At 53.5% G+C, this 27,527-nt stretch overlaps 1 protein-coding gene across 1 annotated transcript in view; it reads left to right on the top strand.

The window, feature by feature from the left end:
• Window positions 1-27,527, top strand: part of PCNT (pericentrin) — a 104,333-nt gene that overhangs the window by 44,574 nt on the left and 32,232 nt on the right. Inside the window, exons 15-27 of the mRNA XM_012652714.1 lie at window positions 4,066-4,212; window positions 7,142-7,293; window positions 9,425-9,576; window positions 10,293-10,525; window positions 11,995-12,157; window positions 12,706-12,918; window positions 17,762-17,991; window positions 18,443-18,559; window positions 18,663-18,686; window positions 19,425-19,628; window positions 21,178-21,348; window positions 21,615-21,767; window positions 26,250-27,152. Coding sequence (XP_012508168.1) covers window positions 4,066-4,212; window positions 7,142-7,293; window positions 9,425-9,576; window positions 10,293-10,525; window positions 11,995-12,157; window positions 12,706-12,918; window positions 17,762-17,991; window positions 18,443-18,559; window positions 18,663-18,686; window positions 19,425-19,628; window positions 21,178-21,348; window positions 21,615-21,767; window positions 26,250-27,152 — 2,862 coding nt within the window. The remainder of the gene's footprint in view (window positions 1-4,065; window positions 4,213-7,141; window positions 7,294-9,424; window positions 9,577-10,292; window positions 10,526-11,994; window positions 12,158-12,705; window positions 12,919-17,761; window positions 17,992-18,442; window positions 18,560-18,662; window positions 18,687-19,424; window positions 19,629-21,177; window positions 21,349-21,614; window positions 21,768-26,249; window positions 27,153-27,527) is intronic.

Below are 27,527 nucleotides of genomic sequence, written 5' to 3'. Positions count from 1 at the left end.
TGAGGCGATTGAATTACTTCCCAGGCGACTGCCCTTTGGAGTTTGGTTGTGCGAAAAGCTCTCTGAAAACGTAAGCTCGATTTCTTTTTGATCGAAATATGTATCCCATTGAGAAGTCTCCCCCGCTCTGGCAACACTAAGCAGAGTTCTGGGACGCAGAAGTAGGTTGTGATATGACCAGCATTGGTTGCTCAAGGCGATTTTATCTTTTCTTAGATAAGAAAACCAAATGTATTCATAGCTTAATATTTGAAAATGTTGCGAGAACCTGTGGTTGGCTTAGATGTAGTCCGAGTATCTTTACGTCGTTATCCGTTGGACGTATTTTCACCCTCACGCCAGTCTTCTTTGCACAGTCCCACTTTCTGTCTTCTCCAGGCATATATGTCATGTTTCCTTAATGATTGAACTGTGCGTTTTTAGGAAAACCGGAGAATAACTTTTTAAAAACACCTTTTCTGTATTGCCATTACCATTTAGAACATGGTAACCGAAACAGTTTTACTTCAGGGTGGGAACAGACATGACTGTCGGTGAAGGAGCCCTGTGGGGTGCAGGGGTAGAACCTCCTCGGAGGCTGAGGGTGGCCCAGGGACACACGCTCCTGCCAGCTGCCCAGCTGTCCTGGAGGGCCTGGGCCTGTGAGATTGGGCGCCAGCTGCCCTCCTGATGCAGGGCCGCTCCTGACAGAACAGGGCCTCGAGTCCCTGCCACCCTCGGGCGAAAGGTCAGGGCGGCCCCCACGGGGCACGAGAGGGTGCTCGAGACCCTGCATGCCGGCTGCCATCCTGGCACACTCAAGCCTTCTCGGTGCACGTTGTATCTCCACGAACTGCCTTAAAACTCTTCCTGAAACAAAGTGAAGGTTGAGGAACGTGATGAGCTGAGCTCCCAGCTGCAGACGGGGCCTGATGCTGTCTGCTGGGGGCCTCTGGGGCCCAAACAGGAAGGGATGCAGCAACGGCCACGCCGGCCGTTCCTGGCTCGGTTCTGCGTACGCCTGCCCTCCGCCCCTCATTGGCCTGGTAAGGCTCAGAGGTCACAGAGGAAGAGAGGTGGCCATGGCCCGCTGGGCTGTGCTCCTGAGTGCGGGGAGTGTATTAGGCTTCTGTGAAATATTTTTGCCTGAAGAAACTACCCTGTGGTTCAGAAAAGTTTTCAAAGAACCACTGATGTGAGCCTCCGAACTCTGGCCACGTCATTTCTTGGCTGGGTGAGCACAGGGCTGCCGGGGACCTGCAGGTGGATGCTGAGGGCGCCACGTGGGTCTGGCCCAGGGAGCCCCCCCACTGCGGTTTCCAGCTCTGCTATTAATCGTGATTTATCGTGGGCATTGTGGGGTTGCCTTTTCCTGGGTGTCGAAATGAAACTACAAATCAGGAGGGACTACTATTTATTTTTTTGAGAGTTTTTTTTTAGTGCTTGCCCCAGGCATTACAGTAAATATAACAGTCTGGTTTAGATTAATACCAAATTAATTTTATTTTAATTTATGTTTTAGGGACAGGGTGTTGCTCTGTCACCCAGCCTGGAGTGCAGGGGTGTGATCACAGCTCACTGCACCCTTGAAGTCCTCCTGTGCTCAAGCGTCCTCCACCTCGGCCTCCTAAAGCATTGTGGTTACAGGTGTGGCCACTGTGCCTGGCCCCAACTTAGTTTTTTGATCGTTTACAAAGCAATTTGCCTATATAGCTTCATTCCCTCCTCCCTCCTTTGTGCTAATATTGTCATTCAAAGTACATCTTTGTATATTTTATGCTCTTCACTTTATGTAGTTGTCTTTTAAATCAGATAGGAGAAAAAAGAGTTACACAAACCACAATTATTTTGTCTTATATATTTATCTGTGCAGTTACCTTTATTGGTACTCTTACATCTTCCGGTGGATTCAGGTTACTACCTAGGGTCGTTTTATTTCAGCCTGAAGGACTCCCTTTAGTACTTTTTTTTTTTTGAGACAGAGTCTCACTCTTTTGCCTGGGCTAGAGTGAGTGCCGTGGCGTCAGCCTAGCTCACAGCAACCTCAAGCTCCTGGGCTCAAGCAATCCTCCTGCCTCAGCCCCCCGAGTAGCTGGGACTACAGGCATGCGCCACCATGCCCGGCTAATTTTTCGTGTATATTTTTAGTTGTCTGATTAATTTCTTTCTATTTTTTTTAGTAGAGACGGGGTCTCGCTCTTGCTCAGGCTGGTCTCGAACTCCTGAGCTCAAACAATCCGCCCGCCTCGGCCTCCCAGAGTGCTAGGATTACAGGCGTGAGCCACCACGCCCGGCCCCCTTTAGTATTTCTTATAGGACAGGCTTGCTAGTGATAAATTTTTTTAGTTTTTGTTTTTTTGGGACTGTCTTAATTTTGCCTTCATTTAAAAAACGTTTTTAAACTTTTTTTTTTGTGGGGACAGGGTCTCGATATGTTACCCAGGCTGGTCTTGAACTCCTGGCCTCAAGTGATCCTCCCGCGTTGGCCTCCTAAAGTGCTGCAATTACAGATGTGAGCCACCACACCTGGCCTCCTTTTCAGTTTTGAAAGATAATGTCCTGGAAATAGAATTCCTGGTGCTCAGTCTTTTTGTTCAGTCCTTTGGACGTGCTGCCCCCCTGCCTCGGCTCTGGCTTCTGACGCAAGTCGGCTGTCGGCCCCACCGAGGGTCCGGTGGGTGAATCGCTGCTCTTAAGATTCTGTCTTTCAAAAGTTTGGTCATGATGCGCATAGGTTTCAGGATCTCTTTCTTTGAGTTTTTCCTACTTTGAGTTCATTGGGCTTCTTGTATGCATAGATTAATTTTTCTCCATCAAATTTGAGGCATTTTGGGCCATTCTATCTTCAAGCATTCTTTCTTCCCCTTTCCTGCTCTCCTCTCCCTGAGGGGCTCCCGTGTCATGTGTGTGGGTTGGCTGGAGGGCGCCCCACAGGCCTCAGAGGCTCTACTTGCTTTTCTTCGTTTTTCTTTCCACCCCCAGTCTGGATAATGTTACCTGACCTGTCCTCACGTTTGCCGATTCTTTCTTCTGCCTGCTTGAATCTGCTGTGGAGCCCCCCAGTGAAGTTTTCTCTTCAGTAATTGTGCTTTTCAGCTCCCGAGTATCCAGCTAGTTCTATTTTATCACTTTTATTTCTTCCCCAGGGGCTGTGTCTGTGGGGGCTGCCCTCAGTGCCCCAGCAGGCGGTTTGCAGCCCCGCGTTGGCCCTCGCTTCCTGCTCGCGCAGAGCAGCAGGGTCAGCCGAAGCGGGAGCCGGGGCCTCCGCAGGTCTCTCCTGGCATGGACGCTGCCCTGCACACGCTTGTGCCTTCCGGATCCCCAGAATATGCTGGAGCTTTTCAAAGCCCCCTGTGGACATCTCATTCTCTGATGTTTCTTTTTAAGGTTTTTGGTCGGCTCTGAGTAGTCCCCGCTGGCGTCTCCATCGCAGGCAGCTGTGGTGTCGAACAGCTGCCACGGATCGTCTTCAGCATAGCAGCTGGAGACAGAGCTGTTGGTGCGCAGCAAACTCCTGCTCAGGTTGCGGAAGACCAGCCCTGAGAATGGGGGTGCTCCGAGCCCATTCTGTCCCCCACCAGTGGCTACTGGTTTTCAGGGCTGCCGCGGAGATTGGAGAGGAAGGGTGGGATTGGGCGAGTCCAGTCACCCCAAGGCTGCTTGTTCTGACGGAGAAAGAGGGTTTATCTTTTAAAACTGAAGGAACCCAGGTTTCTAAAAATCCTGGATTTTCGTGGTCATGATTCCCTGACAATGGTGAATTTCTTAGTCTATTGGAGATGACCCCAGTCACTGTTTGGGAGAGGTAGCCAGCTGTTCATCACACAGAGCTGTCGCCAGTGCAAGCTGCTGCCCCATTTGGTGTGCTGCCCCCCAGAAGGAGAATTTCTCCCCCATTCTCCAGTAAGCTCACCTGAAGCGCGTTCGCCGCAGTCAGCAGCCTCGGTCTGTGTTATCCCTGCTCTTGGTGTGAGTGGGACTCTGTGGATATCTGCTGAATGTGCTCAATTCTAGCTCACAACAGAGAAATGGAATAAGCGTAATTGTCTAGCCTAATGGTGTTTTTGTTATTGTTAATGTGTACAGGGTGAATTTGAAAGTGAAAAGAAAGCTGCTCTGCATGCAAAACAGGAGACCTGTGGACTTGAGGGCGAGCAGGCGCAGGCTCTCTGCCGAAAGGAGAAGGAATCTTGGTCCCTGCAGCTTCAGGAGAAGGACGACCAAATCCAGCAGGTACGTGCACCATGCCTTTTCTTCATTATTGCTGTTTTGATGGTGAGCGATGTATGACATAAAATTTATCATGTGACCATTTTCAGGTGTACATTCAGTGTCATGAAGTATGTTCACGGTGTCACTGAAACCCTGTCCCTGTTAAACGAGAATTGCCCACTCTTCCCTCTCCCTGGCCTGGCACCCACCGTTCTGCTTTCCGTCTCCAGGTCTTGGCTATTCCGGGGCCTCCTGTGAGTGGAATCACACAGGCCTTGTCTTCTTGTGACTGTCTCGCTTCCCTGAGCGTAATGTCCCTAAGGTTCCTCCAGGCTGCAGCCTGCGCTGGAATTTCATTCCATGTCATGGCTGAGTGATGTTCCCTGGTGTGCACAGACCCACGTTTTGTTTATCTCTCATCTGTTGGTGGACACTGAGGTCATTTCCACCTTTTAGATACTGCGCATAATGCAGCTACGGAACTTCTGTACAAGTATCTGTTTGATTGCTGCTTTTAATTTTTTTTGGTGTGTGGCTAGGAATGGAATTGCCGGACCATATAGCAACTCTGTGTTTTAACTGTTTGAAGAGCCACCAAACCGGTTTCCACAGTGACTGCGCAAGGGTCCAGTTTCTCCACGTCCTCACCAACATTTGTTGTTGTTTTTATGGTGGTAGCCGTCCTGGGGGTGTGAGGTGGTATCTCGTGGTTTTGGTTTGCATTTCCCTCATGATTAGTGACGTCGAACATCTTTCAAGCGCTTATTGGCCACTTGTGTATCATCTTTGGAGAAACGTCCGTTCAAGTCCTTTGCCCATTTTGAATCAGGTCGTTTGGTTTTTGTTGGTAACTTGTCCTGTGTCACTTTGAAGGTGCAGATGTGTGTCCCTACCGTTTGTAGAGAAGCCCACTGTGCAGGTCCGTCAGAGGAGTGCCAGCGCTGTGACCTGACGTCATGCAGCGCCGCTGGATGGGCGCTTTCTAGTGCAGTAACTGGAGGTGGCGCGTGCAGGGTGCCGTGCTGAGCGCTGCGGCTTCCTCATTCTGTGCAGTTCTCTCCTGCCCATCGTACAGACGCCTCAGATGCTGAGGTGCGGGAGAGGTTCTGTGAATTTCCCAAAGCTCCATGACGATGGAGCGGCAGAGTGTTGTGGTAGGACGTGGACTGCTCTCTCCCAAAGGGCCAGGGCAGCAGGCAGAAGCCCTCCTGTGCGGGGCAGGAGCCCGGGGTGAGGAGGGTGCCGGGCAGGGGCGCGGCAGCCTCGCGGAGGCCCGGCGGGCATTCTGCGAGGGAGAAGGGCCTTTCCAAGTGTTCCTTGGATGTTTTCTTCAACGTAACAGACAGTTCTTCTATGATACAATAAACGCATTCCTAAAAAGCTTCTTATTCTGTAAAAAACACAAAAAATAACATGGTTCGTGGGCTCAACAAAGTTAAAAGTATCCCGCTCAAACCCATGCAGTTTTATAACGTAAGTACCAACAAAAACAATATCAGTTCTGATGAAAGAATTAGCACAGTTAAAAAGAAATGTTAAATTCTGAATTAAGAAATTGTAAAGTTGATATAGCAATTTACCTTTGAGAAGTGGGGTAACGGCTTGCGGGAGGGATGCGGGAGGGGAGTGGCCTGGTGGGCGCGGCCCGTGCAGCTGCTGTCACCCACGTGGCCAGGCCGTGGTGTTCTGCATGTGCAGCAGGCGGGCACAGGGCCAGCCAGGTGTCAGCGCTCCCAGGGGCTCTCTGAGCAGAGTCGGCTGTCGCGGTGGCCCCCACTGGGCCCCAGCCACAGGGCCGTCCGTGTGCTGCAGCATTTTGGGATAGACTGTTCATGTTCTGTGTCTCTTTTGGTCATTATTTGCCATCTTGAAACTGGAAATTCCCTATTTATTCCATTTCCTTTAATTTTCCCAGCCTGTGTGTCTTAGTCTGAGTTAGCCAGTGGTTTTGTAGAATCTGTATTTTTTTCTGTTTTTCCTCTGAGGACACCATTGAAGCTGTGTTCACAGTTGTCTACTGTTCCCTGTAATGAACCGATTGCAAACTCACACTCTCCTCTGGCGTGTTGTCTTCTTGCACTGTCCAACGTTCTCGTCTGTCCTCCCACCCCGCGCGGTGGCTCCCGCTCGTCCTGGAGAGAGCGAGCCGGCAGGGTCGTGGCGTGGGGCTTCTCCGTCCCCGTCCTTGTGCTGCCCCAGCCGTGGTCCCCGAGGAGGGTGTGACCATGCCCGCGCGCTGCCGCAGCAGATTTGGGGAGCTCGTGGGTCGGCTGGTGCTGCCAGGACACCGCAGGCGTCGGTTCATTCTGTCCTTAGAGAGAAATGGGTAGGAAGGTCTTTGTCTGCCTGGCAGCTGGTGTTTGCTGTAGTGACCAGATACAGTGATTTTATTTTGAATTATTATTGGTGAGACAAGTCTCTGGTGAGTCTGCCCCGTCCTCCCCTGGTGGCAGGTATCGGCTGGGGTTGTTCATTCCTTTTTTGTAAGTGACGAATAACGGAGGAAAAACCACATTAATAATTTTTATCTTTAATCACCACCTTGTTCACTTTTCTCCATATTCTTAATGGATGTGCAGACTCACAAGGTGAAAATATCGAAAGTTGAGGAGCGCACGTACGAACCATTGTAAAGTTGAAAAGTTTTAAGTCAAACCGTTTAAAGTTGGGAACTGTCTGCAATGATAAAAGTTATGTTGAAAGTCCCTACAGCCATTTATTTTTAAGTGAATTGTTTGTGTGTGTGTTTTGTTTTTGTTTTTTTTAGAGACAGAGTCTCGCTCTGTCACCCAGGCTGGAGTGCGGTGGTGTCATCAAATCTTACAGCAGCCTCAGACTCCGGGGCTCAAGTGATCCTCCTGTCTTGGCCTCCCGAGTAGCTGGGACCACAGGTGTGCGACACTACACCTGGCCTATTTTTAACTAAAGCTTGAAAACTTTTTCTCAACAGCTGGAAGAACAAGTTTTATCCTTAAGCCACAAGGTGGAAGAGAGCCGTTCTGAACTGGAGACGCTGCAGCAAAGGCGTGAAAGGGAGAACCAGGAGGGCGAGAACCTCATCTCCATGCTCAAGGCTGACGTCGACCTGTCCCAGAGCGAAAGGTCCGTGTCCTTGTCAGCCACGATGCCGCTCTGCAGTCCTCACTGCCGCTTGAACCTCCCCCTCCCTGGTGTTGGTGTCCCCACGACGTGTCTTCATCCCAGCACAGAGGCGCGGGTGCGCAGCTCACAGAAAGGCAGCTGCCCGCCGGTGGGCTCTGTGCGCCTGTCGTGTGGCACACGTCCCCTGTGACCTGCCATGTGTCTGAGACTGGCCCATGAGGTGGCTGTAGCCCGGTCCCTTCGTTTCTCCGCTGTGGAGACTCACGTGTGGGTGTCGCAGCCCCACTGGAGGACGCCCTGTGTCCTGCACGCACCCATGCACGTCTGGGGGGGTCACCTGTGCATGGGGACCTGCTGACGGGCGCTCCCAGACTGGCATGGGCGTTTGCTCACCACGCTGCCACGCTGTCTCTCTGGGAGCTGCGCAGCCCAGGCCTTTTTTGCAGGGGCCCAGTCTCCCCCAGGGAGTGTGAGCTTCTGCGTGTCCAGGGGCTGGTCCTGGGCACCCTCCCCTGCGGTTCGATGCTGCATTGTGGACCCAGCTGTTCCTTTGTCCTGTGGGGTCTTATTAAGACAGCAGTTTCCTACTCGACCCATGCAGGGTCCTCCCGTGTTGCCGCGTTTTGCAGCTTTGCTTTCTGGGCATGTCCAGAGGTGCCTGGAACTCTGCAGTTGTTTATTTGTGTCTGATGTCAGGAGATTCTCTTGTTTTTACCTGTCTGGCAGAGCAGTTGGTTCAGCTCCATGTTGGAAACCACAGTTTCCCCCAGGTGTGCCTGTCCTGCCCAGATGCGCCTATCCTCCCCAGGTGCGCCTGTCCTCCCCAGGTGTGCCTGTCCTCCCTGCAGGTGGGGTTGCTGGGGCAGGTCTTTCTCTGGACTCCTTCTGCTATTTTTGTCAGCTTGTCTCCACCCCAGTATCTCCTGGCTTTGCTTGTTCTAAGTCCTGGACCTGGTGGGCTCGATTTCCCCCCAACCACAGCGGCTGGAGGCACCTGCCCCGCGTGTGCAGCCATCAAGGTGGTGAGAAACCAGGTCGGAGGTAATGAGACTCACTCAGTCCCCAGCTTAGTTTGTGGGGCGTCAGCATCTTTATCATGCTGCGGTTTCTGGTCCTCATGCAAAGGTCTCTGTATAGGTCTTTTCATTCTTTTCATAAAGCTTCACGCTTTCCTCGTGAAGATCTCCCATGCATTTTCTAGCACTTGTCTGTAGATGCCTTGAGTGTCCTGAGTCACTGTGGGACGTGGCGGTTCCAGTGGCCCTGGGCATGGGGATGCCGGGGGCCTGCAGGTGTTGTGCACGGCGCTGGAGAGCAGGCGTCATGGCCAGGGCACGTTCTCCATTGGGCCCCTGCCCCGTGTCTGCCCAGATGGGGCTGGCTAGCAGGGTCTGGGGTTTGGCTCCTGGCCACCAGCAGAGGGGTGAGTAGGAGGGAGGGATGGGCCACGTGGGCTGCACAGCAGGTTGTCCTCAGTGGAGTCACCAAGCCTTGGACAGAGGCGTCCCGGCAGGGCAGGTGGCTCCAGAACATGCAGAGGGCCAGGTGCAGGGGACTTCTGATTCTGGGACCAGAAAGACCAGAAGACATTCAAACTCTTTACATTCGTACAATGCCAGAGAGGTGGGGCAGACGTGCTTCCTCGTCAGGGCTGCGCTGCAGGGGGCCCAGTTCAGCTGAGCTTTCGTGTGCACGAGTGTGTTAGCGTGACTCTGGATTTCTGGACAAACATCTTGTGAAACGACAGAGTTGTGCAGCCCGTGTTCCGAGAGAGCCGAGCAGAAGGCCCCAGAGGAGCCGATGAGCTCAGGCTCTGGGTGCCCCAGAGCACACCGGCCGGCTGGACGCAGCCCCCAGGACACGCTTAAGTTACTAAGACAGCGTCTTTTAAAAATAACAAGCAGCAGCAGGGAGTTCTGCTGCCTTCTAGCACCACTGGAGCCAGCCCCAAAGGGCTCCTGCTTGTCACAGCTTCCCGAGGGTCCATGTCTCCGGCCCTGCGTGCTCAGGGTCTCCATGTGCTCGGCAGGTGCTCTTGCATCCCTCGTGGGCCTCTGGCCAGTGGCGGCTCCGTGCCTTGTCCAGGGGAGGGCTTCCCACAGGCATGTGTAACTGGACTTTCCCGTGCTAGGCGGGCTCTCCAGGACGCCCTGAAGAGGCTGCTGGCCTTGTTTGGAGAGACCCTGAAGGCAGCCGTCGCCCTGAGGAGCCAGATTGGAGAGCGTGTGGGGCTCTGCCTGGACGATGCAGGTGCCACAGGTGCGGGCCAGGCCCTGCCAGCAGGTGAGTGTGCCAGGCCCCCTGCCCTGTGCCTGCAGCCCCTGCAGGGGTTTGGTGCTCAGTCAGGGGCAGCCACACTGGGGATGCTCTTTCTGTTGTCAAAACCGCAGAGGGGTTTCTGCCTGGGTCCAGCTGCTCACCGCACAAAGAGCCAGTTGTTGAGCCAGGGATTGCCTAGGAAGAAAGGAATTTTTAAAATATGAAAGTTATCTATTGGGAGAATGAGGAATCAGCCTCAAATCCGTCTCCCTGACTAAAGGAGAATATGGGCTTTTGAAGGAGTTGCCGCGGACGTGGGGGCAGGCTGCGGGGGATGGCAAGTCTCAGTGTTGGGGGTGTGTCCAGGGCCTGCAGAGCCTCAGCTCCTTGTCCCGCAGAGATTCCGCCACTTCTGGGAAAACTCAGAAAGGTCCCGTCATTAGTCGAAAGTTTCGGGGTTCTGGCTACAAGCCCTGCTGGCCTGAGAGCCAAATCCACGTGAGAACAGGTCACGGAACCCAGAGGGTCGTTAGAACGTGTTTGTAGCTGGTCACGGTTCCCGCCAACCCCTAGAGAAGGCTGAGGACCGTCCACGGAGGGCTTGCCACAGGCACTGCTGTGCCCTGCTCAGGAGGGGCCCCTTATTCCTGCGGGGGTTTGTCGTTCCTGGCTAACGCTGTCATGGCATGCGGCTTGCTCACTCTGCAGTGTGTGTTCATGTCTGTGTGCTCCATTTGTAGCTCCAACACTTGACGAGACGTGGTCTGACGCGGCCCTGCTGGAGGTGGACAGGACCGTGTCTGAGTGTGCGGAGATGTCCTCCGCGGCCGAGGTCAGCAGTCACGTACGCGAGAGCTTCCTGATGAGCCCCGACAGCGCGCTGGGGTGTGAGCAGACAGTCAGGAGAGTCTACCGGAGCCTGGGCCTCGCTGTGGACGGCCTCCTGGAGATGGTGCTGGACTCCACCAGGCAGGTGAGGCCGGAGGCATGTGGAGAGGTGAACGGACCAAATAGTTGATGACTTAACGGGCGTGGTGGACGCCGGCCTTGTCGCGACGGCCACGCACGCTGCTGGCTGCCCATGCGATGTTCAGGGCTCACCCCAGCCGTGCAGCTGGGAGTGTGGACCTGGCTCCCGGAACCCTCTGTTGCCTCCCCCTGAGGCATCTGGGGACAGAAGCGCCACGTTTCTGGGGAGCTCGTTCACCTCCCTTGGCATCGATTTTGACCTTCTGTTCCTGCCGACTATCTTCTGATAGATATGTCTTTTTCCCTAAATAGGGCCTTTTCTGAACCAGAATTCTTGAGGAAGGGAGCTCGCTGTGAACAGAATTAGAGCCTCAGTTTGTGTGATTCAAATAGTACGCAAATCTGCTTTTCCTTCATTTTGTGCGCAATTGCGATTCCTCGTTGAGCGTTTTCATATTTAGAGATTCTCACTAAGAAAGGGTATTATATTTGTTAACTTTTTTAGAACATTTCAAACAATTAAAAAAGATGTTAAATAGGAATATGTGGAAAGCAACGAGAGAGTCTTCTTTCCAAAGTCAGCCTAGTTAAAAATAAGCATTTTTATGTGAAGCGCTGCAGTCCAGTTCTCAGAAACACCTGAGTGGGTTTTTCCTCCTCGGGTTGGCAGACGCGCCCCTCTGGGAGCGGAGCCTGGAGCCCCTGCCTCCTGCCACCGCCTGTGCTCCCAAGTGTCCCTCCGTGCCTTCCTCTCTCCTGAGGAAGGTCACGTTGGGCAGATCTGACAAGGAACTGACGCCTCTGTCTCCCGTGTAATCAAACGCAAGCAGACCTCTCCGAGGCGTCACGGGCAGGGCCGTGTCTGGGACGTCCGAGCCAGCTCGCGCCTGGAGGCCCTGCCCCACATGGGGTGTGTCATGTGAGGAGCTTGGGAGGCCCCTCTGCTGGGGACCTGGCCTGCCTGAATCCAGCGTGGGAGGATCAGAGGGGGCTGGGCAGGGCCGCCCTTGCTACAGGTGGGGGTGTTCTGGAGAAGGTGACGGCTCAGCGTGAGGGGGGCAGCCGAGGGGCCATTGTCAAGGAGGAGCCGGCAGGTTTCCCGAGAGGCTGGGTCTGGACGCCAAGCGCCAACTGGTGGGAGGCCGAGGGAGGCCCAGGCAGGTGCTAGGGCATCTGTGGGGACGGCTGGGCGTCGATGTCCTGAGTTCTCAGGTTGACCTGACCTCTCAGCCTAGAAGCCCTGACTGGGCTCGTGCTGGGAGGAGAAGGCCCAGGAGGGACAGGGCCTCTGCTCGCCGTGGCCCGTGGCATCCGTAGGGTGGCCGAGGCCCCTCTGGCCCCGTCGCCTTGCCCTGGCCTCACCTGTGGGGATGGCCCAAGGAGCCTGGGGCTGGAAGGAGAGTTCTGTTGACATCTCTACAAGCTTTGGTTATTTTTGACACGCAGTTCTGATTTTCAAATGTGTTTTAACAGCTGGAGGAAGCACAACAAATCCATTCTCGTTTTGAAAAAGAATTCAGTTGTAAAAATGAGGAGACGGCGCAGGTCGTTAGGAAGCACAAGGAGTTGCTGGCGTGCTTGGAGGAGCAGAGCGCCGCCAAGGCCGGGCTGGAGCTGGAGCTGCACACGGCTGAGGGTGAGCGGCAGCTGCTGGGCTCCAGGTGCCTGGAATGGGATCTAAAAAGCAAAATGTAAACATAAAATAATGCGGACAGCGTGAGGCAGCAGAGATTTCCTGCAGTGGAACAGTCGCAATTGGGAGGAAGGGGTGGCTCTGGGGAGTCAGTGCTGCTATGGGCGCAGACGGGCCCCGGGTGTCACACGTGGCAGGGTGGGTGCACGCGTCCACCGGCCAGGGGAGTGGTGGCTGGGTCCTCCCAAGCAGGCACCCTCAATGCTACTCGTGACCCTCAGGTTCTGGGCGGGCACCTTACCTGGGATTTCCCCTCGGGGCTCTGTGGCAGGCAGGGCTCGGGCGGCCACCGGCGCTGTAAGGTCGCTGACATAGCTCCACACAGGTCTGGCCTTGTCTGGGTCTCCCCCTCCGCTGGGGTCAGGCCTGCGTCTGCTCCTCCAGTGGCTCAGCCCCGGGTCCCTGGGCAGACGCCTGCCCCCTGCAGGACCACAGCCTTTCGCCTCCTGCTGCTCTGGGAGTCACCTCTGTCTCGCTGGTCTCCCCTTCAGGCATCCTGGAGGGACTGAAGGTGGAGAAGGCGGATCTGCAGGAGGCGCTGGGCCGGAAGGAGGAGTCTGAGCGGCAGCTCGTCTTGGAGCTGGAGGGCCTGAGGCAGCAGCTCACGCAGGCGGCCGGGGAGCAGGCGTCGCTGAGGGAGGAATACGCCCTCCTGTGGAGCCAGAAGGAAGCTGCTGCGGGGGAAGCAGAAGAGCGAGAGGCAGGTGAGGAGCCCGCGTCCGCAGGGGCACGGCAGCGGCCGATCCCCAACTTCTGCGGAAGTGCGACGTTCCCAGAGGGTAAAAATGCAAAAACAAAGACACTCTTCAGAAGGGATCTTTTGTGTGAGACACTGGGCTTTGGGGAGGTCGTGCTGGACCACGCGCCCTCTCGCCCGCTCGTCTGCTGCCTTCTTAGAGGCGGCGACTGTCCTGGTTTGCACCGCGAGGTAGACAGAACCTGGGGGTGGAGCAGGTGCGACAACACCACCAGTCGCGGGGGACAAATGGCCGATACCCTGAGCGAGGCCACTTTCAAATTTTATTTACAAAAACAAGGGGCCTGATGCTAACCCTAATTAGGAAAACATACAGTTTTAGCAAAAGTAATCTGTATATCTTCAGACTTTTAGATATTTTAGTCTTAAAAATATTTAAAATGAAAATGGTCAAAACATAAGAAGCTTAAAATGCTGAGTTTGAAGGTGACCGTGTTTGCACAGAGGCTTCTCCCAGGCTGGCGCGTGCACGGCCTGCTGTTTCCCCCGCCAGCGTGGGAGGGGCTGTGCGTTTCTGTCGCCTTTAGCGTGGTCCGTGGAGCAGGAAGTCCTAGGGAGCCCGTGCTGTGTGTCAGAGCCTCGCTCGCTGCGTGCACCACCCAACCGATGCAGAAAAACCCCATTTTTCTTTTCAGAAGTTCTTTATTCTTTTTGATTTTCTCTTTTATTAAACAACTAGCTGTTGGTTTTGTTAGTCTTCTTCCTCTCTCTGTCCTGTTTCACCGATCACTGCTTTGCTGTTCCTCGCTGCTACTTCCTGCGCCGGGGCTGGTGGTACGAGCGCCTGTCACCTTCCTGCAGGAGGCGGGTTGGTGTCTTTACATCACCTGCTGGTCCCGGCCTGTGGCGCTTGCGTTGATGTTCGGGTCCCCCAAGCTGTGATTTCTGTAACCCGAGGGGTGTCCTGTGGTGAAGTCCTTGTTTCTGTCCACGGGCACTGGAGCTCGGCCCCAGGCGCTGCCCTCGCTCCCTCTTCTGTCTCTGCGATGCCCCCTGTCCTGCTGTCAGGTTTTGATGTAAATTTCTGTTGAAACATTGGCCTGGCTCTTTTCCCTTGTGTATCTTTCTTCGTCCCTTTGTCTTCAGTCTTTATACCTTTAATTGTGTCTCTCATGGATGCTGTATTGACTTTTTAGAAAGCCCGTCCACTAGTGTCTTCTTGTCCTTTCAGCCACGTTCTGTCCACGGTGCTACGGCCCTCGGATCTGCTCTTGCCCGTTTCTGTGTTTTCCTTGTCCCATGCCCACCTGGCGTCCCCCTCACCTCCCTCTGCCACATGCGGTTCTGCCCGCAGTGTCTGCCCACCATGTGCAGGTGCTGGCACGTGCCCTGTGGACATGGTGCTTCCAGAGGGGCCGTTTGGGGAAACCCGTCTGTGGCTGTGAGCGCCAGAAAGTCTCCTTAGTTTACCAGGATCCTTCCGGGAAGCTGTGGCTGGACACACAGCGCTAGATTCTGTTTCTTTGCCCTGAACGCTTCCGGGCTGTGAGCCGTCCTTTCCTTGCGCCTTTGGCTCTTTGTGGGTGTCCTCGACATCCCCTCCTATGCTGTGCCCGGCACTGTCCGGGGCGAGCTCTCCACGCCGCACTCGTTGAGTCCGAGCTCTGGTATCTTGTTTTGTCGGCTGTTGTTTCTCCAGATGCTTCTCTCCGCTCACCCTTTTCTGTCCTTGTGGGACACTCCTAATGGACCGCCCCTTCCCAGCGGACGACCTTCCCTGTGCAGGGCCCGGCATCGCATCTCGGCCCGTGGGCAGCCGAGCACCCCGTTGGTGGAGACCACCCAGCGCCTTGCTGCTGTGAACACTTGGACTTCCAGCCTGTTCGCCTCTTCAGAGCTGGCACTTGCGACAGATGTGGGACCGGCCCTGCCGCTCGGTGGCCTCGTGAGGCACCAGTGCACCTGGGCTCTGCTCACGGAGCTGGGGCCGCGGCTGCTTCCCACGCCTGTCTCTGGTCCCCTGCAGCGAGGCCTGACCTAGCAGGGGGCCGTGGCGGGTGGACGTAGGCCCTGGGCACCCACAGCTGGTGCCCCTGGCAGGGCTGGGCTCATGGGTGCCAGGGCTGCAGCTGGGGTTTACAATGTGTTCCCGCAGGGGCAGATGCCTGGTGTGGCAGGAGTGGGTCTCACGGGGCCCTTCCTGGTCTTAGGCCAGTGTCCCCCCTTCACTTTGTTCTGTCACTGGGACATTCTCGTCATTTCTCTGGGGTCCTCTTGGTTTGTTCCCACTCTGACATTTTTAACCTGCCTCGGTTTCTCACTCTGTTCTCCGTTCCTTCCCTTCGCCCTGTCCTCGTAGTTCTGCGCTCCCACCTGGGGACGCGTTCATGCCCCTTTCACGCTGATGGCCGCCCCGGCCACCAGCCATGGGCCTCCACGAGGGGCCTGCTGCGTGGTCCTGTGACTGTCGACCGACTCCGCGGGAGTCTCCGGCCCGGCCTTGTCTCTGCCTCGCGTGGCCCCTCTTAGCTGTGCAGCATGTTTCTCGGCTGTCTTTGGGGTGGTGCCTGTCGTGCTTGTTTTGTCTCCTTTAAAAATTGCTGCTAAAGCCCGTGGGAGGCAGGACCTGTAGCACACAGGGCAGATGGTGTTGTGGAGACGCAGGAGTTTCAGGATTGTCGGGGCCGGCACTCCTCTTCGTTTCTGACTTGCACGTTCTGGTCACGCGTTCCTCTGCTTCCGCCTCAGTAAGTGCCATGCGTTTTCGTTCGTAGGCGCACCTGTTGCTGTAGCACACGAGGATCCAGGTCTGTGAAACAAACGGGTGTTTCTGTGTGGTGTGTGTGTTTGCGTTAGATTTTTCAAATTATTTCCTAAAGAGGAAAAGTACTTAAGAGCTTTTGGGGCAAACAAATAAAATCAAACTATAATCTTCAGTATTAATCCATAAAAATTGGCAAAGTTTTCCATTTTAATGCTCCAGCAAAATGCAAGCATTTGTCTAACCGTGTTTATGACAGTTGCTAAGCTGTGCTGATTTGCAGGAACTGGTGTTCTGTGGTAGCTGTGGCTGTTCGGGGGCTGGGTCACTGCTCTGGGCCTCCTGGAAGGTGTCCGGGGGTCCCGGGCCCCCCTGGAGCCCCTGCCTGGTCTGACTTCTGCCACCTCGGCCTCAGGCTGTGCTCCCCTGGGGCCCAGCATGCTGAGAGCCTGGCGCCTCTGGCGTGGCCCCGAGGGTGGTGGTGTCTGGGCCTGGCAGGAGCCCGTCTGTCTCCTGACCGGGAGCGCTGACTGGGACAGCACTCAGCCGCGGGCCCTGGTTAGTCTCAGAGATGGTGGGTGCCGTGTCACAACCGTGCATTCCAGGCTGATTTACTGTAACTGCCGGCTTCTTAGCATGGATGTTTATTGAGAATGCTGCGTCAATGGCAAGGATAGCTTGTCTTAAAGGATTGTCAATTTTTACAAATAAAAACAATCAAATTTTGAAAGCTAGTGAAATGTAAATAAAAATTTGTCAATTTAAATTTCAGTTTTTGGGTGGTTCGAACAGTTCAGGGTTCAGCAGCAGCAAGCCCTTTCCTTCGGGACCTTGTTCCTCTGTGGTTTCAGCCTGGGCTAGGCCGTCCCAGAACACCTGGGTCCTGTGTAGCCCGCAGATCGGTGGAAGCCTGCCCTCAGGGCGCTGCAGGCTTGGGTTCTGGCAAGGCCGTTCTCTCCTTCCGAGAGGGTGCCTTGCACATGGAGTTCCCCAGAGGGGAGCGGGAGGGGAGGCCGGCTGGGTCCTCCCGTGGCAGAGGCAGGAGGGCCCACTCCCCAAAGCCCTTTCACTAAGCGTTAAACCCAGCCATGCGTGTGGGGCCCTCCTGGCCTAATCACCTCGTAAGGGCCTCACCTCTAAGACCATCATGTTGGCAATTAGATTTCAACACTCGTTTTGTAGGGGAGAGAAGTTTAAACTGCAGCACCCATCCAGTTTTAGATTTGCTTTTGAATTACTAATTGCTTGCACGCTTTTCTCCAAGCCACGCCAGCCCTGGGCTCTCAGTGATGTGAATGCATCTGCCATGAGCCTCCACCCCGGGCGTAACTGAGATCGTGTTCACGTGGGTGGGGGTTTGAAGTTACAGTTTTCTGTATTAGAGAATATATGTGAAGATATAATCCCTGGAAAATTACCTAATACATCACTTGAGAGCACCTAAACATATTCTTCTCAGGCTTTAAACATTTTTTCTTTTAGCTAATTTTCATTTAAAAGACATACTTTTTATTTTTTCAAAAGTAATTTGAGTTGAGTGTGGTGGTACGTGCTTGTGATCCCAGCACTTTGGGAGGCTGAGGTGGGAGGATCATTTGAGCCCAGGAGTTGGAGGCTGCAGTGAGCTGTGACTGTGGCACTCACTCCAGCCTGGCAGCGGAGCAAGACCCTGTCTCTAAAAAAAAAAAGTAATTTATTTGACTTTATTTTCAGTGGGTATTTGACTGAATCGTGGATATGCCAGGATGCAGGCTTGGTGCATGATGGGCGTGGGCTTGCGCTGGCTCTGGGGTACAGGGACGCCCCCAAGACTGTCACATCCCTGCATGGTCTCAGGAAGGGGAGGAGCTCGCATCTCTGAGGGGTGAGGGGTGAGGCATGGAAGCGTCCTGCGCTCCAACGCTGCCCTCCAGGGCGCTGAACGCGGTGTTTCCTCCTTCCTGGGCCCCACAGCAGACCCTGTGGAGGTCAGGGTTCTCTTCTGTTTAGTGTCACCATTAGGAAATGCATGTTTCCTGTTCCCTGTCTAATTCAGGTAGCCTCTGGGGTGTGCGGGTTTTCTCCACGTCTGTTTTCTTTGCATCGTTAGCGCTTCGCAAGGAAGTGGAGTGTCTGACCAGGGAGCAGTCGGAGACGAGGAAGCAGTCTGAGAAGGACCGCGTGGCCCTGCTCTCCCAGATGAAGGTTCTGGAATGCGAGTTGGAGGAGCAGCTCTCTCAGCATCAAGGCTGTGCCAGGCAGGCTGAGGAAGTCACAGCCCTAAAGCAGCAGATGGCTTCTCTGGACAAGCACTTGCGCAACCAGCGGCATTTCATGGATGTAAGAATTTTGAGTAATAAATTTTATTTGCATCACTAAAAGTCATCATTATAGCATGAACTTCTTTCCAGGTCATTAAATAAGCTCCTGGGATGTGATGCTGGGGACGAGTGTCCAACTCTCTTGGCTGGCGCCTTGGACATCATCCACGTTTGGTGGGGGAGGATTCTGAGGGATGCCCTCGCCACGTGCAGGCCCACGTTCCTTCCTACAGCCCTAGGAGGAGTCCCCGGCAATCGGGTTGTGGCCCTGCGCCCTGGGAGGTGTCTGTGCAGCGTCGTGCCCTTTGGACGTTGCCATCTGCTCTGCTGTGTCTTGTCTTCTGTGCATGGGGCTCAAGACGTCGTCAGTGTTTTACAGCCTCCTTTGAGCTGCTGGGCCGGTGGGTGCATGTGCAGCCTGCCACACGCGTCCCCACAGGACGCCCCTGATATGCCGCCTCTCTTCCCAGGAGCAGGCCGCAGAGCGGGAGCACGAGCGTGAGGAGTTCCAGCAGGAGATCCAGAGGCTGGAGGCGCAGCTCCGCCACGTGGCCAGGCCGCAGCCCCAGGGCCTCCTCGACAGCCCGGTAAGCCAGCCCGCCGCCTGCCAGGCCTGGGGGAGCCCTTCTCTGCAGTGTTTTTAAGCTTTAACTTTCTTTGAATTTTTGCCTTCCATGTGCACGAGAACAGCAGCATGCCCGGCTGGATGAAGAGGTAAGGACAGGCAGCCCTACCTCTGCTGCTGTCCCTGCTGCCGTCTCCGCCATGGCTTCTTCTCGCTCTGGTGACCAGTGGGGGCCATGCTCACCGTCTGCTCCCTGCTGGTCCTTCTTGCTTTTTCTTGGGGCTGCAGCCGTTGGCTTCCTGTCGTCAGAGATAGCTCTAGTGGTTTGCTTATGCTTTTTAAATTAAACTCATTTTGGGGTCACAGTGTAAGTAGGACTCAGACCCTCGTGCCTGTGCCCAGGTCCAGCAGTGGCCTCTCAGTGCCGGCGCTCCCTGCCTGTAGGGGCTGTGCCCGTTCCCAGCCACAGCTGCCCTGGGCCCTGGCAACCGCTCACCTGTCTTCTGTCTCTGTAACTTATGAACGGAATCATGCCTACATCATCTTCTGGGACTGGCAATTTTCACTGTATCTGATTCCCTGGAGACTCATCTAGGTTGCTGTGTGTAGCCATAGTTGGTTCTTTTTTTTGTTTTTGAGTAGTAGTCTATTCCTTTCTATCAAAATAAATTATATTTTACTGACAAATTTTGTATTATAAAGAGAATGTCCTCTGTAATACAACTCTGTCATATTCTTTCCTTAGATTTCATTGCAAACCTAGGTCTAGAGAAACGTGTAGAATGTCCATTTTCTCTGCTGTCAGTTGTATTATGTACTTTTTAATTTGGAAGATAGATTTTTTTAAATAGTTGGTCGTATTTCTCAAGCATTTTTTATTGTTCTAGGTTGAATTGTTACAACAGAAGTTGAGAGAAAAATCGGATGGATTTAATGAATTGGTTATAAAGAAAGAGTTGGCAGACAGACAAGTGCTAATCCAGGAAGAAGAAATTAAGCGTCTGGAAGAGATGAATGCCCACACCAGGAGAAAAGTGGTCCAGCTCCAGGAAGAATTGGAGAAACAGAAAAAAATTGTGAAGGAATTACAAGTAAAGTGTCTGTGTTGTAGCTGAAGCCAGCGGGACGTCCAGGCGCTCAGCCCGGGCGTGAGGTGGGGGCGGGTCTTCTCACTGGGGCCACAGAGCCTGTGCCAGGAGCACACGCGTGTCAGAGCCGAGCAGACGTGACTGGTGCCTGGCTGGCGAGTTTACTGTGACCTCGCTGGAGAGCCTTGCTGTTATAACGTTACCATAGTAGGATTTCATAGAGATTTTTATACCAGTTCTTAATGTCTCAAGAACTCTGAATTTTTTTTTTTTTTCTTTTTTTGAGACAAAGCCTCACTCTGTCGCTCAGGCTAGAGTGCCGTGGCGTCAGCCTAGCTCACAGCCACCTCAAACTCCTGGGCTCCAGTGATCCTCCTGCCTCAGCCTCCCGAGTAGCTGGGACTACAGGCACCACCACCACGCCCAGCTGATTTTTCTATTTTTAGTAGAGACGAGGTCTCACTCTCGTTCAGGCTGGTCAAGAACTCTGAATTTATCCTTAGTGTTTTATAAAATAAATATATTTAAGATTTCAGGCTTAAAAAAACTTTTTTCACCAAATGCTTTAGTTAGAGTGAGTTATAATTATTTTGAATTTAGGGCTGTCTGTCACCTCCCCAGCGACAACATTATACTCTGAATCACGTGCTGGTGATATTTCCCCGTCTGTGTCGGTGGGGAAAGCTTCTCCGGCGGGGCCTCCCCTTGCGGCTAGGAGGACACCCGTGTGCACCTCGGGAAGTAGCTGTGCCTCCTTTTTGAGCATTTGGCTAAAACACATTGAATTTCTGACTTTTCATTTATTTTATGTCACTGGAGGTTAAAGGTTACTTGAGAATGAGGCTCAGTGAGAAATTTTATTTTGGAATCAGTACTTTGGCCGTCAGACACAAATCCTGCTCTGGGATTAGGTGCGGGTTTCCCCCGGCGTGCCTGAGTCTCCTGTGTGTGGGGCCTGCTGGGTGAATTGGCTTTTTCTGGAGGGTGGAGTTGCCCCCATGTCAGGTCCCGGGAGGGGCGCGGTTCCTCTGCCCAGCACGTACGTACTGGGGTTTTAGGTGCGGGGTGCAGAAAATGCCTTCTTTTCCCGCCACAAAACTGGACTACATGTACAACTTCGTATTCCTGTTTCTTCCACGCTTCATATGCTGTGGACGTTTTCTTCATGATAAGTATTCTTTGAAAACTTTCTCACAGGCAGGCAATGCTGCACTCATCGCGTGGATGTACCGGTAGCCACTGCCCGGTTTTTTTCGCATGGTCTTTCCAATTTTTAAAAAATGAGTGAGTCTGCTGGATATTTTTGTGCCCTGTTGAATAATTGCTGAGGACAAATTCCCCGCAGTGGAATCGCAGACACACACTGTGGCTCTCGGTGAGGGTCACGCTCCTCCCCAGGCCGGCTTCCATGCACCCTGTGTGGTGTGCCGAGTCGCTGAGCGCAGGTGTGCGCAGGTGTGCCACTGTGGTGTGTGGTTTAACAGACAGCAGTCTGAAGTCCCTGATTCCTAAATATTTGCCTGAAATAAATTTCCTTCTGGTTCCTAAATAGGATAAAGAGGCACTAAAGGAACAGCAGATGACTCACTTGCCTCTGGAGTCCACACTGCAGGCTGGACTGGGTGAGGGTAGGTGTCCTGGGCCTCTTCCAGACAGCCCTCCTGCGGGTCCCGAGGTGCAATGGGAGTCAGCACAGAGGGCGCCCCTGCAGCGCGACAGCGAGGTAGGCGGGAGCAGGGGGGCTGGACCAGCCCTGGGCGTGGGGCATTTGACGGCCTGGCCTGCATGTCTGTGCAGAAGGCCTGGCGCCCAGACACTGTGGCTGGCGGGTTGTGACTGCCGTAGTTCCCAGTGATTCCCTCGTGTCTGTGTGCGTAGGAGGTGATAGCTGTTTCGTGCTTGTATTTTTAAAGCTATCGAAGGTATTTTAATAATTATTAAACCAATTAGAATATTAGCTAATTTTTAATACTTCTGTTTTAATGAAAGGTCTTAGACTTAAAAGGACATCTGGAGGAGATTAAAAATGACATAGCAGATAAAAATGAAGAGGTGCTACATCTGAATTTAAAATCAGATGTGCAGAGCTCCCAGACTGCCGTGAGCACCGGAGAACTTGAGGATGAGCATGCCGACCTAAAGGTACACCAAACAAGGTCCAGCTCGACCCTGCGTTTGGGGTGATTTTGTGGGTGCTGGGGCCAGCTGCAGGGGCGTGCAGTCATGCCTTCCCACACACCCCAAGTGGCCCGACTTCTGCCTGGGCCGTGACTGGGGCGGTTCTGGGACTTCCCAGGGGTCAGGAGTGAGGAGCCAGGGGCCCCCCTCCAAGCTCTTCTTCTGTTGGCAGCACTGATAGGGTCTTCGGTGGAGTAAAATTGAGGACAGGCACTTCCCTGATGACAGAAACTGTGAGGACACAGATTCTCGCCTTGGAGGATGTGAATGGCTTTGGCCATCTCGAGCCGTGCTCTTCTAGAAGGGGTGACATTTAGTGAGGGGTTCTCTCTGTTAAGCTTCCCGCTGGCAGGATGGGGAAAAAATATGTTTTTCAATCTTCTCTGTTTTAATGTAGCTGGGCTTTTGAAGCAAAAAAGAAAACCAACCTTTTTGCAGGGGAGATGATACTAAAAGTTGCAAAGAAAACGTAACTTTATGAGGCAGCCTTGAAATGTGTGGGTCAGTCGCTGTGTGTGGTGCCACCTGGCACAGGCTCCGCGGGTGAACTGAGGGCGTGGAAGACAGCTGAGGGGTTGTGTCATTCGTGTCTGATTCTCACAAAAGTCGAGTCTATAAGATCTTAAAATATCTCGAGTGAAAAGGGAGTTTTAGGCTGATCCTAGTAAGTAGTTATCCTTTCAGTGTGAACCTTTTTTAAATTTTGAAACAGGGTCTCACTCTGTCACCCTGGCTAGAGTGCAGTGATGTCCTCATAGCTCACAGCAACCTCAAACTCCTGAGCTCAAGCGATCCTCCTGCCTCGGCCTCCCAGAGTACTGGGATCACAGGTGTGAGCCCCTGCCCGGCCCAGTGTGGATTCTTAGTTACTATAGGAGAAGCAGATAAGAGCATACTTTATCTTTGGTGATTGTTTTGAAGTAAATTTCCTGGAGAAATTTAGTAATTGATTAGTTTGACAGTCAAACTAATACGTCATTTTAAACAGAGAGGACTTTAATAGAAAACCATTTTCAAATTGAATTTCTGATTTCCAAACTTCAAAGCACAGGCTTTTAATTGGGACAGTTCACATCTGCAAGGCTGGAGGAGCGTTTTGCGTAGTAGCGCTCTGTTGGTTGTGCTGCCGTGGTTACTGCTGTTGTTCCCATAGGCGTTTCTGTATGGTGAGGAGAGGGACATGGCGCGGGTGAGCCGGCAGCTGCAGCTGCTGAGAGTTCTTTGCCTACCCAAGGTCACAAAGATACTTCCCTGTGTTCTCACAGAAATTTCATAGTTCTGCTTTGCATTCAGGCCTTTGATGTACTTTAAGTTTAGTTTTTGGCACGTGTATATCCAGTTGTGCCAGCACCATCTGTTGAAAACCATTCTTTGCCCATTGGTTTGCCTTTACCCCGTGCTGGTTGTGGTGTCAGGGTAGCACTGGCTCCTTGAGCGAATCGTTCCCTCTTCTGTGTTCTGGAGGATCGTACAGAATGGGCGTTATTTATTCTTTATGTGTTGAATAGTGTCGTTCAGTGAAGCTGTGTGGGCTAGTGAGTTCTTTTCTGGGGTTTATTAAAATTATAGATTCTATTTTCCTACTAGTTGTGGGCATTTCACATGAATGTTTCATATTGGGAAATTTTTTTTTTTTTTTTTGAGACAGAGTCTCACTGTGTTGCCCAGGCTAGAGTGCCGTGGTGTCATCCTAGCTTACAGCAACCTCAAACTCCTGGGCTCAAGCGATCCTTCTGCCTCAGCCTCCCGAGTAGCTGGGACTACAGGCATACGCCAACATGCCCGGCTAAGTTTTTCTATATATTTTTAGTTGTCCGATTAATTTCTTTCTATTTTTAGTAGAGACGGGGTCTTGCTCCTGCTCAGGCTGGTCTCGAACTCCTGAGCTCAAACAGTCCGCCCGCCTCGGCCTCCCAGAGTGATAGGATTACAGGCGTGAGCCACCGCGCCCAGCCCATATCGGGAAATTTTGGGCCATTGTTTGCTGAGGGTCTTTTTCCTGCCTCCCCTGCTGGAGCGGGGACGGTGCACACGCCCTGCCTTGCCTGTGTCCTGTGCGCAGTTGAGGTTCTGTCCTCCGTTTCCTTTCTGCCTCTAATGGCGTCATTTTTGTGATTCTTTAAGTTTGCAGACGCTTTGTCATGCTCAGTATTCTTTTAAGCCCATGGAGTGAATTTAAAATTTCAGATATTGTAACTCTGAGGTGTAGACTTTTATTTCTTTTTGTAGCTTCTGTTCTTCTGCCAATTTCCTATCTTTTTGTGTGTTGGGAGGATGCTTTTCTTTATGTCCAGGAGCACAACTATGACGTCTGCTTCAACGTCCTGGTTTGCTTTTTGGCGTTTTATCATCTCAAGGCTGGTTGCTGTTGGTTGTCTTTGCTGCTGATTTTCTTTTTTTTTGTATCTTGAATAATTTTGATTTGCATTCTTGACGTTCTGCAAATTGTGCCTTGGGGACTCTGGCTTCTGAAGAGTGTTGAGGCTTTTGTGTTGGCGGCAGTGAGCTCGGTTGCACGCGGGTGCCCTGTCCTGCCTGCAGAGGCGGCTGTCGAGACTGGGCAGAGCTCACACGTGAACTCGGGGTTTTCCTGCCCTGCTTCTCTGTCTCTCTGGGAATACCCCTTGCTCTCCACAGCCTCCTGGACCTCATTGTGCCACGCTGCCTGAGGGCAGTCTCGGGAGCTGAAACACCCCCCGCGGTGGCCTCCGCAATGTCGTGGTGCTCCCTGCACGACCTCCTGGCCCCACAGGCAGGTGGGGTGTGACCCACTGGGTTTCTGAGGAACTTCTGTCCCCACCTGACGTAGACCCCGGCCTTGCTCCCAAACCCGCCTTTCTCGTCAGTCTGCCCACTGCAGGCCCCTCCGAGTCCCCTGCTGGCACGGCCTCTCCAGACGCCGCAGAGAACTGCATTTGGTGAGGGAGTGGCGCTCCTCCAATAAAATGCCACGTCTGGGCGGAGGGAGCCTGTCTTTGCTGTGCTGCCTGAGGGCAGGTGGTGCTCACACCTGTCACTCTGCACTGGCCTGGTGGGAAGGGGCTGCTCTGGCCAGACACGGAGCCACCACGCCACTTTTGAGGCCATCTCCGTGCTCTTGGCGGCAGCATCTACTCTTCTCAGTTCTGCAACCTGAAGTTGTTTTCCTCTTTCTTTTGCCACCGTAGCCTGTTTTTACTCGTCTTCTTTGTGCTGTTTCAGTTGCACTGTATCTTAGAGGACTGATTTTAGTGTGTTACATTTTAGAGCCACTTTTTATGCTGGCTCCAGTATTTTAAATGTAACGTTTGTGCTGTGATTATGAGTGTTCTGCAGTGCACGCCCTTTTATCCCAGTGTATTCAGTGCATGAGCAAAAACCGCACACGGTCAGCATTATCTTTAGAAGTTCCTTCACGGCCCGTTAAGGACAGACACGAGTCTACGCAGCCCAGTCGGGAGTGTGCGAAGCAGAGCTGACGATGAGATGGGGGACTCAGCTAGCCGTGCTGTCGTGCTCGTGTTCGGAACACGTGCATGAGTGTCCAGCCATGTGAGCCAAAGCAAACCAGAAGATCGTTAGGTTCTTTCTTGTTTTTACTAAAGGCCAGATTGTATTTGAGTTCAAAGTAATTGTGAAGTGGTTTGAGTGAAACCAAGTGTTGTTACGAAATCCTTAATTTTGGGGAGGTAAGACATTAGACTATACGAAATTGCTCGAAAATTGTTAGAATACAAATTGGTTAGAATTTTTCCATTTTCTTGGCCTCTACCAGTAATATTATCTTAAGAGAATAGTTTGGAACTAACTTACTTGGATTTCAATACTGATTTTCCACTTAATATTTTTATGGGTTTAGGAAGATATTTAATGTCTAAGTTGCAATTTTCCTATCTTTAAAATGAAAATAATAATATTTCTTAAAATTGTCAAAGATTGGGTTACATGGCACAAGTAAACATGCCCCTTGGTGCCTGGCGAGGTTGCTGAGGCAGCCGTGACAGAAACGCCCGCCTCGCGGGTGCGCAGCCTCCCGGCCGGTCCACATCTTCATTCACGCAGATTCTCCAGCCACGTCTGCTGTGTGTGTTCGCCAGTGAGGACGATGCCCCAAACTAAGTGCCCCTTCAGGAAGGTCAAATCAGAGTCGCTTAGATATTAACAAAACAAACACTCAAAGGGTAGTGAAAGCGTCTTTGTGTCGACATCCTCGACTGAGAGGAGCCGTGTTGGAGCTTCGCTCCGGCTCAGACGCAGAGTGTGGGCTGGAGGTGGGCGGCTCTGCTCCCTGCCCAGGGCTCCCGAGGGCCGGGCCGTGACTTGGCGGCTTCCATGCGCTGCTGCTTTGTTCGAGGGGCTGAGTCTGTCCACTTCTCCAGGAACGAATTCAGGCTGAACTGTGTCCTGAAAGAAGGAAATTCAGGAGTGGGCGTGTTAATTGGTCTCCGAAATGTGCTTTCTCTTCAGGTTGTGTGCACCAGAAGTTCTGAGATTGAAGAGCTGAAAGCCACTATTGAAAATCTGCGAGAGAACCAGGAACGCTTACAGAAGGACAAGGCAGAGGAGATTGAACGGCTCCACGAAGTCATCGAGAAGCTGCAGCAGGAGCTGTCTCTCATGGCACCCGCGGCGCAGGGGGCCAGCGACAGCCGGGCAGGGAGTTTGCAGAGTGAGCTGCTCTGCTCCCAGGCGGAGGGCCCCTGCGGGCAGGCGCTGCAGGGTGAGCTCCAGGCTGCGCTCGCAGCCAAGGAGGCCCTGAGCCAGCTGCTGGCCGACCAGGCCCTCGGGCACAGCCAGGCCCTGGAGGCCCTGCGGCAGCGGCTGCAGGGTGCGGAGGAGGCCGCCGCACGGCAGCTGGCGGAGCTGGGGCGCAGTGTGGCCCTTCGGGAGGCTGAGGTCGAGGGCATGGCCTCCCGGATCCAGGAGTTTGAAGCTGCACTAAAAGCAAAGGAAGCGACGATTGCTGAGAGAGACTCAGAGATTGACGCCGTGAACAAGTGGAAAGCGGCCCACTCCACCGCACTGAAGGCCGTCCTGTCGGCCGTGGCCCGTTTCCGCTGTGCCCTGGAGCAGCAGCCCCTGGCCGGCCCGGCCGAGCCCCCTGAGCTGCAGCGGCTCCGAACACAGTGTGTCCGTCTCAGCCGCCAGCTGCAGGTGCTGAACCAGCGGTTCCTGAAGTGCCAGATGGAGCTGGACAGGCAGCAGGTGCACGGGGCTGCCGCCCGCACACGGCCGCCCGGCGCCTGCCGGCACCCTGGCCTGGAGGGCGGCACGGAGGTGTGGATGCTCAGGGACGCGGAGGTGCCCGAGCAGGGCGTCAGCAGCAGGCGGCTGACCTCGAGTCTCCACAGCCGGGACCAGGACCCACGGGTAGGCCTCCTCCCGCTGTGGGCCTCCAGCCGTAGCTTCTGTGCCTAGGGGGCTGTGAGGGGGCTGGGCTGGGCTGGACCGGGAGACGTTGGCTGTTCTCTGAAGGAGACTCTGGGTTTTTCCTTCCTCTCCTATTTGTTTTCTCTTAATTTTGATGACTCTGTGCTGAGTGTGGGGGCAGGGGGAGGGGGCAGTTAGCACTGGTGGCTTATGACGCAGTGGAGAAGGGAGGCTGGAGCTGGCGCCAGCCTGGGCCCGTTTGGAGTCTGTGCACAGCGAAGTTGGGCTGAGCTGAGGATTTCACTGTCTTGTACAACTTTAGGCTTATTATTTTTGCAACTTATTTAAGCTTTTTAAAACAATTGTTTCTTAAAT

Source organism: Propithecus coquereli, unplaced genomic scaffold (genome assembly GCF_000956105.1).
Source record: "Propithecus coquereli isolate 6110/MARCELLA unplaced genomic scaffold, Pcoq_1.0 Scaffold399, whole genome shotgun sequence".
Classification (NCBI taxonomy): Eukaryota; Metazoa; Chordata; class Mammalia; order Primates; family Indriidae; genus Propithecus; species Propithecus coquereli.
Note: the sequence above shows the minus strand (reverse complement) of the source record. Positions and strands in the feature narration are given on the sequence as shown.